At 32.5% G+C, this 13,835-nt stretch overlaps 1 protein-coding gene across 7 annotated transcripts in view; it reads right to left on the bottom strand.

Annotated features, from left to right (window-relative positions):
- raw (NDT-like domain-containing protein raw) overlaps positions 1 to 13,835 on the bottom strand; it is a 72,727-nt gene that overhangs the window by 47,149 nt on the left and 11,743 nt on the right. Inside the window, exons 1-2 of one of the 7 annotated variants that reach the window (XM_089714261.1) lie at positions 13,481 to 13,660; positions 3,961 to 4,488 (exon numbers count right to left, since the gene is read on the bottom strand). The exons of 2 other annotated variants lie outside the window; for them this stretch is intronic. In XM_089714261.1, coding sequence (XP_089570387.1) covers positions 3,961 to 4,274 — 314 coding nt within the window. In that variant the 5' untranslated portion in view covers positions 4,275 to 4,488; positions 13,481 to 13,660. Of the gene's footprint in view, positions 1 to 788; positions 1,038 to 3,960; positions 4,521 to 13,422; positions 13,661 to 13,835 lie in introns of those variants that run through there. 4 more of the 7 variants (XM_089714255.1, XM_089714256.1, XM_089714254.1 and 1 more) reach the window with 4 other exon arrangements.

The following is a 13,835-nucleotide window of genomic DNA, read 5'->3' as shown; positions in this document are numbered from 1 at the left end:
ATAGAAAAACATTCGATGAAGAAGGGTCAAACACATCACAATTTTCAATTTTGAAGATTTAATTGGTAAATTGGACTTACCCGTTTTGATACTTAAAATAAAAAATATTATAAGTCGGTAACTATAATATTTTTTGTTGATTACAATATAATTTTATGAAAACTTATTACAGGAGTTTCCAATACGGCTATTCGTCAAGTCCAAGCTATCCAAGTCAATTTTATAATGTGTGTATCTTTAATACTTACGAAAATAAACATAACTAGTTTTATATTATTTTTTTATTTATTTTATAAAAAATTATAAGTTATCTAGTTTTGATCTGCATTATCATTACATCCATATTTTTACATGGCATAATGATAATGAATAAGTATACAAATATAGGTATGTGTAAATAATAATATATATTACATAGATAAATTAAGTGGATATCTCATTATTAAGTACAGTATTGTTCACTTATGTAATGTGACTAATGATGTTGAGGACAAAATAAAAAATAAGCAGTATCAAGATCGTTCAGTCCATTTTCCCTAGGGTTGCACACTCAAAATTTTGATTTCCCAATTTGCCATCAGATTCTGGTTTACCTATAACAAAAATCATATTTTGCAAATTGAATAATGGAATAATTTTATCAAATTAGTGTATTGTCATCGGTCCTCAATAAATCTACAAAGTTTGAACGAAATCTGGCCGTTTAAAGTGGGTCAAAATCGCGCCCAAAGAAGTCGGTTACAAACAAACATACAGGTGAAGCTAATAAAAAGCGTGTCAATACATACTGGCTAGGTATTCCTTGCAACGTAAAATCACATCCATATTGAATATAAACTTTGTTACACGCGTGAAGCACAATACATTCGTAGCACATGATAATCACAGCATATTTTAATACATCCATCACTATATAATTATTAATTGAAAGTATGTAAAATGCGGCACGTATTTATGATAACTCCATGTAGTCTCAGCACTCGGAGTCAGATAATTCACAATAATTGTATTCGCAAGAGGATGTATGACGTGAGCGAGAGACGGGAGTTCGCAGACTTGACCTGATCGATAACCGAAGGGTCGTTTGGTGACAAACACTGGATATTGTTTTTTCCATGTAAATTGATATTAAAGTTTATTAAAAAGTTATTTATGTAAGTCAAGAAACGACAATTACAACAACTAACGACATGCTCCAATGTACGAAAAGGTTAAACAAATAATCACGAGAGTAGGTAAATTCGCATTCAGTCATAAATACTTAATGAATCGGAGAAAAAATATTTACTAAAAAGAAAATAAAAAAATACACGAAATTCTTTTTTATTTGTTAACGAAAGTATTTTTTTGTTAATCCTTAAAGTTAATCTGATTGATGTCCATATGTGACAATTGAAGCATGCATTAGGATAGTATGTATTGTTTCGGAATTTAATAAAAATACTTTTTGGGGTTCTACAATGTTATACCTACATACCTACTCGTTTTTAAGAATAAGAAGTTTCTTTGTTATTTTATCCTCATATGATTTATTTAGCTAATTCGAAGCAAAGAAACTTCCCGCAACGATAATATAACAAAAACATTCCATTAATTGTTCGGCTTCAAACAAACGATGTAGAAATAAATGATGAGGTCAGTATGACAGTAATCCAATCAGAGTTCAGCAAACTCTTGTTTATTTTTTCAAGCGACCGCACAATACATTTTTAATTGCTTTGAACGAAAAAATTGCAGACTGACAGGTATGATGATGCACATTCATTTTAGTACTTAATTATTACAATATCTGAATAGTAAAAAATATTTTCTTTAAAATGATTAAGTATACTTTAATATAACGGTTTTATTGCTATAAATTGTGTGATAATTGATTATTGAGTACATAAATACATATTATATTATAGTTAAGTGTAAAATTCCTTTCTCTCAGCATTACTGCTTCATTAAATTTACCCATAAGGTCTTTCAAAGACCTTCCTAACTTTGAAGGACCTTACAAGTGTATAAAAAAAGAAAAAGCATTTACTTGTTACTTTTTAAACTCATAAGTCATTACTAAAATGTCTTTTTCCGAATTTGTCAATCATTTTAATAGTTTTATTGAAATATTTGTGGAAGCTTAAAAACACAAGAAAGTTGTGGTTTTTGTATTTGCAGCATTTGTCGTACAAACAAAACATATGTTTCTCGTATTTATTAATGACACGAAAAACGTAGAAAAACTCATTGTTCATCAAACTGTTTTTTACAGTTCTATCCATCTTACCCCTCTGACAGTTGCTCAAGGTCACTAACTTCTGCACCAACCGGTTCATTCATTTCGTTTATTTTAAAAGAATAACTACATAATTATGTATGTATAAGATATTGTAAATTATAATTACAGATTATAAATATTTACTAAAATCTTACTACTTTATCTTCATTTTAAGAATAATAAATATTCATGATTACACAATAAATATAAGTTGTAAAAACAATAATTCTTGAGAAAAATATTAAGATTAAAATTACCAAAATTTTATTAAAGTCGGACAAATTACTAAACATGCACGCGACCCAGGCAGTCGGACATTTACAAAAATACACCATGACATCATGGTGTGCGAGCGAGACGCAACATCGCATCTCTTTTTCACATATCATGCTCATTATAAAAGCAGTTACGAGTGCATTTACTTCTCATTTGCGATCAATTAGATACGTACAATCTGACGTTACGCGAATCGATCTATCGTAAATGAGCAGCGCTTGAGACGCCGAAATAGCGAAGCATACTTGCCGACTATAATCACATTCGCATACAATCGACGTCGATTGTGCTCCACTTCCGTGTGGATAACGGCTTTTTTAAGATCTTTTACAAAATGTCTGAGGTCATGTTCGTTTAAACACGTGATCTCATGGCCGGTGTAATTTCTTTTGATGAATGTGCAGATAGAAATTTAAGTACCTCTATACGAGAAGGTACTTCAAATTCATATACATAACGGTTAATTAAATAAGTACATATTTTGTTTTAACCTCGTATATAAATATCTTGTATTAGGTACCTATATTATACAACACATTTTTTTTACATTAAAAAAATAATTTTTTGTAGTCAATTTGTTAATTAGGAATGATTGATGATTTTGTATAAAACATTTCAGATATTGATTTAAGTTTACAAAATATATTGTAATCCTATTAACACATTCAATACTGTTGACTAATGTTGTTTCTAACAAAATACTATATTCAAAAGGAAGTGAGATATTTTATCGATGACTTCATTGTATTTGTATCAAAAAAATAATATTTAATAGTTATCTTGTTCTAATCAATAAATGACACGGTGCGTACGCATAAATGTTTATACGGAAATGGCCAATATAGCAAACAATTTAAAAACATTCTTATTGGTCTATTTACGCGTAGTAATAAATAAAAACATCTTTGACTGCGTAATTAGCAACATTACCACCGCCATCGTATAAACAAACACCATGATGTCATGTTAAATGTTGTTGACCCAACCGCAATAAAAAAGGCATTTAATACTCTTGGTCGTAGTAAGAAGTAAAGGACTAATGGCTACCGGATTTAAGGTCACGGTACCTTGCAAGACATAGTCTTAATTAAATTAGTAATCATGCAGCTCTACATTGTGTCATACATGGTCATACTTATTTCTCATTTACAACCGCGTATGTAGCGAAAGAGAGCAAACAAAATACACACAGGAGAAAATCTTTATAAACTTTTCTTTAAAAAAAACTAAACAAAATAACAAATTGTGCACAGTTTGTATGTATAGTACCTATTATTAATGTCAGGATGAACCAGAACAATCTTTAAATATCTTTTATACATTATTATTTACACCATCAATTCAATTTCTTGGGCCATTAATCAGACAATTGTAGGTATTCGGAATAAATGAAATGACTAAAATACAAGGTGACTGAATCTTACCTGGCCAAAGCTCCCCGCAGCTTAACGACGCCATTCGGCTTATTCGGCATGTGATCTGTTTCACACTTGATAGGTTCGTGTGATATAAATGAGGACGTCTGCGGCAAATCGCATATGAGCGGCTCCATCCGACATGCAATGGGGGTTCTCTTCGGCGGAGTGGCCCGGGGGTATGTGTGATGTTTAGCCGTGCCCGCGCTCGAGTCGCTACACCTCGACTTGGGCAGCGTGCGAGCGCATAGCGTTGTTACTGCGTTCTTCAGGTGACTACGGAATCTATTATTGCTCTGGGTGCTTAGAATTGCACCCTCCATCTTCCCGATTCAACGACTGCACTTTCACTTACTGTATATTAGAATCCATTGTTATATAACCCACTGCACTTCGATACTTAAATATCATCCTTTCATTGTAGCAAATTTTATGCAACTTTTATTGCAACATAGCACTATCTTGTAGCTATGTTTATTTTGGTTTATGCACTTTGCATTTATCATTTTTATTTATGTAAATCATTGTCTTCGATATCTGTTAATTTACATTTACACAGATGAATAAACCTATTCAAGACATTTATATAATTATTCTAGCATTCTTAATTAATTAATGATTGCCCTATTTATATAACCTTGTCATTATTAATTGATTAATGAAATGATAAAATTAAAATGTCAAAGTATAAATGAACAAAGAAAAAACCTATGTAGATATTGATACTATGAAACATAATATGTACCTATAAGTGTGGTATGTCCGAGATAAAGCTCCGCAGATGGTATGAAAAGTATGTTTTAAGTTTTTTTTAATAAAATGTGTAATTCTCGTCGGTATAATTTAGCGGAAGGCTGTAGCGCGGTCAGCAGAGAGACGAGGGAGGGGCGCGTAGGTGCGCTGACATCACCGTCGAAGCCAGCCGATCTTACATCACCTTTGCCGCAGCCGCCGATCGACAGAACAACGACCAGAGACCCGCGCCCAACTAACAATAAAATTATTCATGCGACGCACTACTGTTGGAAAAATATGTATGTGATCGCATACTCAGATATTGTGAATGTCATTTACATTAAACAAGCTATATGCTGTGTAGAAATATTACAAATATAAAATGATCTAACATTACGTGATCAATTTTAACATGCAAGATTTAATTATGTTGTAAGAATATTTTATAAACTAATTATGGTATTCTGATGGACCATTAAAAAAATACATACTGAACTCAGCCACAGATATATGTAATAACTAATAACTAATAACGTGGGTTACATAGTTCATCGAACTCATTTGGCAACCTTCACAAGTCTTTCAATCACTTTATTTTATACTCCCTTTCTTCATATGATATTTTCCATTATCATTTTGTAAACAATAATAATTCCTACCAGGAGCTAGGCTGTGTTGTACATAAGTACATATAGTTAGACTGGCAATAAGAAACATTATAGATTTTTTTTATTTTTTGCTATAAACACTCTTGTGTTAAATGATTACTTGTCACAGTTTAAACATTCATATCTAAATTTATTTCTCCAGTGATTCTTAATTTCACACATTTATGCTTCAAATGGATAGAATAACGGCGTTTGAGAATCTACAATAGAGCACACAAACAAATAAGATAAAGGCAGGAACATTCTGACATTTCAAACACTTTAATACAATAATTGCTTCTGGCCAAACAAAACGTTAAACGTAAGAGTAAATGCAGTGCAACAATTTATCAACGCCCACGAATTTACATTTGAGACATATATACATTGCGATCCAGTCTCTATATTGTATAGTAATCCAACTCTTCAAACTTTTATTGAAAATACTATGTATTTAAATTTTAAATAGACATTGCTGTGATGTCGTCTCCAATACATTTTAGCATATATATGTATTTTTACATAGCTATTAGTCGTTATGTTTTTTAGTTGTTCCTACTATTATTATTTTTATATTAGCAAACGGTTTTAGATTACATGCCTCAATCAGTTTTGAATGAGGTTTTTATTTTTTCTGGTATTAGGAAATGTGAGAGATATTGCGTTCCTACACGTAAGTGATATATTATATATTTTTATTTTCGATATTTTTTAGATTATCTCAGTAAAATTATTAAAGTAACGGGAAAGCGTGTTTTGGTAATCTATACATATAATAAATCTGTAGAAGGGTCAATTCTGTACATTGAAAATATTGAAAAAATAACTAGCAGGGGGTGTTCCTGGATCGATACCAAACCCAAATATGTGATTAAAAAAATTTTTGTCTGTTTGTCTGTCTGTATGTGAAGACATCACGTGAAAACTAACGGTTCGATTTCGATGAAACTTTGTATAATTATACCTTATTATCCTGGGCGTAAAATAGGATACTTTTTATCCTGGAAAAATACGTAGAAAAAAAATTAATATTAATTTTTCAGTTTTATCCATAGACGTAGTTCTGTAGAACCGCGAACACACGTTGCGTATATTATTATAGGCCTAGCCGTATTTGGTTCCAAATTCCAATAGATATTTATAAGATGTCCTTTTCAGAGTTACTCTAAATGGAGAAATAAACCATCCACGCGAAGACCGACATCCGCGCGGACGGAGTCGCGGGCGGAAGCTAGTACAGAATATTTCTTAAAACTGCTAGCATTGTTTTGACTAGGTATAGTTATCGAGTAATAATAATCATTACTTTATGTTATCGAACCAAAAAGAGAATCGTTTTTCTATGCGCATACTATCAGCACAGACTAATAATAATATACTACCTATCAGTATTGAAAACAAGCTGTGCCGCGCGTTTTCACCCGCATTGCTCCGCTCCTGTTGGTCTTAGCGTGATGATAAATTATAGCCTATAGCATTCCTCGATAAAAAAGCCATCTAAGTTCTAACATCAAAATAATTTTTCAAATCGGACCAGAAGTTCCTGAGATAAGCGCATTCAAACAAACAAACAAACTCTTCAGCTTTATAGTATAAGATCATTAGAATGTTCAGAACATGAACCAGTAACCATAACACCAATATCTTTATAAATTATTTTAATTGTCAGCCGCGTTCAGTAGGGTATCATTAGCAGCTAACAGGTATTAAATAAGCATAAACCAGCGTAGGTACTTATTAACAACCTAACAGGTACTTAGATCAAGGCCTTTTATCGCCCACATTGCAAGACAATCACACGACGCTCATTCGATTTCACGATTATTCCAACGTAGGTAATTGTTAAAATTTGTTTCGGCTCTGAATTTAATAACACCTCATCTTGAATCATCACCATTTAAACTGTAATTATTATTACCTCTATCATTTGATATGCACGTGTACGACTATTGACTCAACTGTGAGAAACGATTAACTCTTTAAAAAAGTCAATTGGGAACTAATTGGTACATACATTTTTTGCCGATCACCGCGCACCGTAGAATTAAAACTATACTTAATTCCAATTTGCAGACAAATGAAACTGAACAACGTAATTTGAGCTGTATTTTATTATATCGTAATAACAATCAATTAAAAAAGGCTATAGAAACCAAGAGGAAGATAGGTTTAGAATAGACTACCTGTTGTAAGTAGGTCTATAACTTAATATATTATCCAAGGAAATATTTGTTTCAAAACTTCGCGAAATCCACGAAAATCATGTATCTGCCCTTATTCTCTGCAACTCCACATTATATTAGTGTCACGTTCCACATTTCTCACGACAATGATACTAAATTGGTTTATCAATCACAGCTCCGGATGCAACGAGCAGTCTGTTCAACACCAGTGCGTGGGTGGAACAGTTCAACCACCGTGTTCCAGTAACAATATATTTGCAAATCGATTGCACAAACTATTCTCAAAATTGAATGACGTGAGATGCCTACTTGTAAATCACCGCTACCTATACGAATAACGAAGAGTCAAGAGGTCACATTTAAAAATAATCTAAAATGTAACTTTATAGAAAAAAACTCTTAGTCAGTTAGTAATCCAACGAGTGTTAATTTAAATGTTCTTGTTCTATTGTAAACTAGCTTCCGCCCGCGACTCCGTCCGCGCGGATGTCGGTCTTCGCGTGGATGGTCTCCATTTTGATTAACTCTGACAATGACATCTTATAAATATCTATTGGACCCAAATACGGCTGGGCCTATAATAAAGCCGCGTATAAACTAAGCGCGGCAAACCATCGAACATAGGCGCGCGCGGCGGCCGCGCACTATGTAGACGGGATCGCCGCGCGCGGCGACGCGAACATTGCCGCGCTCGAACGTGCCGCGGGGCGATCCGCTCACTGTCGGTTTTTGAGCCCGCATCAAAGGAGCTTCAGGCGTTCGCTCGCGCGCCGTGTGGACGGTTTGTAGTTTTGGTGATTCGGCTCGCGCGGCGTATACGTAAAAATGGACAACGAAAAGTGCCGTTTACTAATACAATTGTATGGCGCTAATGAATTTTTGTGGAACAGCAAATCCTCCCAATACCACAATAAATCGCTGAGGTATGATGCGTGGGTAGAAATCAGTAAGAAAATGGATATACCTATTCCTGACTTGAAAAAGAAAATGACTACACTTTTGGCGTCCTACAGAAGAGATGTTCGTGATGGATCGCCTGCCGCGCGCGGCAACTACGTTCAACTTAAAATATATCTACATATTGGCTCGCGCAGCAAATGAACCTCAACTCTGGTCGAACATTGGCTCGCGCGGCTGCCGCGCTTAATTTATACGCACCTTATTACGCAACGTGTGTTCGCGGTTCTACCGAACAACGTCTATGGATAAAACTGAAAAATTAAGATTAATTTTTTTTCTACGTATTTTTCCAGGATAAAAAGTATCCTATTTTACGCCCAGGATAATAAGGTATAATCATACCAAGTTTCATCGAAATCGAACCGTTAGTTTTCACGTGATGTCTTCACATACATACAGACAGACAGACAGACAGACAGACAGACAGACAGACAGACAGACAGACAAAAAAAATTTAATCACATATTTGGGTTTGGTATCGATCCAGTAACACCCCCTGCTATTTATTTTTTCAATATTTTCAATGTACAGAATTGACCCTTCTACAGATTTATTATATGTATGTATAGATAGTCGAGAGCAAAATGCAAATTTTAAATTTTGAATAGTTGACTTATATATATGTATTTATTTTTATTTAGAAAGACATCATTTATTTCTATAACCTTATGGCTTTATATGTATGATCTTATAAATATAGATAGAGTTAGACATATTTGCATAATAAATGATCACTTCCCAAAATGGATTATCGATTGTTTCTTACCATAAGTATTTATTAGAATAATATCTGATATAACATCGTATGCAAATTTAAGGTCGTGAACGAGGATATTGTAATGACTTCAAATCGTGAAACAATGATGAGCAAATACCTAGGTACTTAATATTTATTAATTGCGTTTTAATTTGATTGATTCGTAAGATACATTTAAATGTAAGTACTTTTAGAATAATATCGTTTTATGGGCTTGTGAATCATAAACTAAATGTAACGGTATAATTTTGTACAGAAATTTGATTGTATATCGATCACAGTTATTTCTAAAGCTTTGAAAAAAGTGATACGAAGCTTCCAATCTTTTACCGTTCTATCATCAGTGCCTTATTGTAAATAACGGTAATAGATAGTCTTCTTCCATTCCAATATGTTATTAAAACACGAAACCGCGAAGCTAAGAACGTTCATAATTTACTATCTACTTTTATGAATGATAATTTTTTTGATTCATTATCTGTTAAGATTATGTTCGTTTTGAGTCGCGTATTTTGTGTAGTAAGTAATTAAAATTATAATCAGATTACGAAATGAATTTGTATTAATGTTTTTCGTATAAATTACTAGGTACCAATGCTATCAAAATCAACATTTCTTTTGTTAGAATTACAATGTTTCACTTTGCAGTTTCATCAAAACATTTATTTTTACTAGGTATAATTTGTGGCACCCGTTAAATTTACTCTAACATTAATATTTACTCCTCTGTAAGAGCGATTTAATGCTACCGAATACCGATATTTATATCCAATTTATTACATTTTTTTTTTTAATTTTAAGTACTTGCACGTTTCAGTTTATTGTACTAATTATACTACGTAATACTTATATTATTATAGGTAAAAAATATTCTAATTTCTACATAAATACATCAAAGGCATCTATCGACAGCAAAGTCTACTAAAGAGCGGTGTACTTTAAACGAAGCAAAATAGAATGATTCAATTACCATTGAGATGCAATTTAAAGTTGACACTATAAATTGCCGATTCACAATAGATGGAGGTCAGACATCTAACTACATCGATTATGTTCTCATCAAAGAACGAGTTCATAAAATCGAGACATCCTGTCAATAAATCTAGTTAACATAAGACCTATCGAGGAAAAGGTCCATTATGTTGTATCGAATTGATGTCACTATAAATACAGTAGCACTACATACTTAACTATTTAGTAATCTATGACAGTAGAGCAAAGGCTGTAGATATAAGTTTAAGTGTCGTTGTACTCTCGAATTACTTCCTTAGACTCCAAATTTAAATGCATTTGTATTATCTTTTTTGTCCTTCTCTTTAAAACTGGCTGTTTAATTAATCTTACTAACCAAGCTACGTAAAAATGTTAAAGACTGGTTTTAGTATCATCACGAACTATAATAAATACCTACAACAGGTAAAAACTAAAAATGTTCGTTTTAAACCGTTTTTTTATAATACTATTGTAACTTGTAAGTCTTTAAACGTATAATAATTCCAATAAAAAATCCAAAATCTAACTTCCAAATCAGCTGACCGCTATGGCTGACCGTTTTCAATCGCACGCTATCGAAAAACAAGTTTCTTTTTTATAGCCATTACAAAACATAGACATTGAGAGGGTGTACGATTTGTATGGTTTTATTAGCAATTCGCATCGCCGATTATCGCTATGATATCATATTAAGGCGCCGAAAATAACACAACGATATTACTCATTTGTCAGGTCGTTGGGTAGTAACTTAGCCACATAATGCGGATGTATAAATTTATAAATATTTATTTTTTCAAATTGGCTAGGATTCATAAAACGATATGAATTTTTATAAAATTCTGTTCGTGACACTTCATTAGTAATTATTGTAATAATATTATTGCTGAATTGTTGTTCTGTAGTATTTTAACTTTTTACTTTGATCGTTGTCTAACACTACGTAAAAACTACATCCATCATGCAAAAAATTCCATTTGTTTCTTGGCATATATTCAAAAAGAATTAGCACGAAAACACCATTCAAATTTCGTTATAATCTGTCTAACATGTAGACGTATCTGTTACAGAGCAGTTAACTGCAACAGTGAAGAATGCGACACTGCCCATTACATCCTGAATCAACAATTAAAACTAGCTCGACATTGAATCCGAGTTAAATACGTTGCTTGAAGTTATGTTTTCTTATCAATATGTCTATTATTTATGGCTAAGTGTTTTTAAACGACGACGACTAAACTGCAAAGCCCTGTTCTAATAGAATATTGTTAATAGTAGAGTTTAATAAGTTAGGCCAAGTAAAATATTCCATGTACTTTGAAAGAAAAAAATAATTATGCAGTTTAATACATTTTTATACCTTGAATTTTCAAATTAAATATTTCACATTACATACAAGTACCTAAAGTAACCGTCATGAGAAGCTATAAATTTTGTAAACAAGTGTTCAGGAGTTCACAACATTTGGACCAACAAAAAAAATGAATTTGTTTAAGATTTAATAAATTATTAAGTAACAAATATTAATTAACATAAATATTATTTAAGAATAATTATTCGTCAGATTCAGATGTTTCCATTTCTGTGTCAGAATCAGTGACATGTATCACGAAGCTGTCTATCACCATATTTTTCTCATTAACCGTAAAGCTCGTCACCTGTAAAAATCACCGGTAGTCACTTGTCACACGAAGCTCAAGCTATATCTCCAGGTATACCAATTAACCTAACCAATTACTTCACAATTTAAAACCTACTTCTAATATTAACCTTAAGTTTCCAAAGATTAGCGCGTTTGAACAAACAACTCTTTCTTTTTACTTATTATATATTTTAGATAAATTGTATTACGCACCTTTTGACGTTTTTTTCGTGGCGAATTTATTTCCTTAGATGTACTGGCTACTGGCTCCATTATACGTAATAACAAATAAAATTAACGCAACAATTAAAGTAACAACAATAAAAAAGTGATAACGAAACAATAACAAAATTAACAATAACAACCAGATCCGCGATATATGCAAAGCAATGAAACAAACTCGTACGCATTCGAAACTCGAATGATGCGTTTATTTCAAAATGGCGTCCCGATAGTTCACAATCCCTGCGACGGACGCGTTCCGGTACCAAGAAACACAAACGATAGCGCTTTGCGTCGTTAAAATATGATCCGACTAAATTAAATAGGTTGTTACTTTCATATAACCCGTCTATATTTCATGTCGATTGAATATGGTCAATTTATTATTATCTCGCAGTATAAAATGTTTACTTAGTAAAAGATGTTTGTTTACATAATTTATAGCTTCTCGTGACGGGTACTTTAGTAGTTTGTTAATTGTTGTAATTTGAAAATTACCAGTTGTTGTGATCAGAATGGAGAAAAATCAGTATTGTCGCAACTTATTTAGTATAATATTTTCTTGTTTATCTATAGTAGAGCCATTTTAATAATGTTGCCTACATTTAACAGTTCAACAAAATTCAACAATAAATAATGAACTGCACATTTGCTTAACTTTTTTCAATTACGATTACATATTTATAATAATAATGACCGATGCAAGTAATTTTAAGATTTGATTTTACTGATAAACCATTCTAAACATAATAAACAATTTCTGATTTAAATAACTGACGTCGCAACAATTTTGTGTGAATAAACCTTTTTTCTTTTTATATACCAGAGGAGACGTTACTCTAAAAATCTAAAAACTTGTGAATAAAAATCATCATAAATTAATAAATGCGTTGTGTTTTTTTAATTATGTATTACACTTGTTTCATTTTGCTCCTTAAAACGAAAGAAAGTATAGAACTGGGACAGCGATTCGCCTGATGAATTTTAAAATTGACATGTGTTTCAAGTTCGATTGACAATTAATGTTTCAAGTCCGTATCGATTAATTCACTTTAAATCGATGTTTTTAAGCTACATCTCTTCGAAGATAAAATTGATAGACGTCAAATGTAGCCTATTAAATTATCTCGACTATAACATTATAGACCTAAGTAAGCTTCATAATATGTATCTGTTTTCAAATCCTAATAAGCATACATAATGTAGAGCTCTATCTCTTCGACTTGATTACCACACTTTTACTACATCAGAACTAAAATATAGACAGAAAAATACTGAAATAACCAATATCTAAAGTATTCAAGCTACTTATTATGAACATGAACACAAAACTACCTCACTGTACAAGACCGTTAGATAAGTCCGTGCCGTTTCGTATCATAGATTTATTCACCTGTGTATAATCAATGGCAACTTTCCACTAATATCACTATGTTCATATTGGTTCACAACGTCACTGTGATTTAACTGACGTGCTTGTTAAATTAACGATGTTGTGAATTATTGCTACGGACTGTACCACGCGGCGGCGACGGTCGCGTAGCACTGATGACTGTCGAACGATAGCGCGTACGCGACCCTATAACTTCTACCAAGAGGTTTCCGTTTTAAAATTGTGACGTTTCCTATCGCTAATGCTCCAACTAAACTATTCATGTAAACATCACGCATTCCACTCGCCCTGTGCGTGGTACGAGGGAACGTTGTCACTTCAATACTGATAACAGGTATGACACTTCAGCAATTTG

This window comes from Colias philodice, chromosome 3 (assembly GCF_061535455.1).
Source record: "Colias philodice isolate Cphi_HAF_F1 chromosome 3, ilColPhil1 Martin Lab GWU primary, whole genome shotgun sequence".
Lineage (NCBI taxonomy): Eukaryota > Metazoa > Arthropoda > Insecta > Lepidoptera > Pieridae > Colias > Colias philodice.
This window is presented reverse-complemented; position numbering and strand designations above follow the sequence as displayed.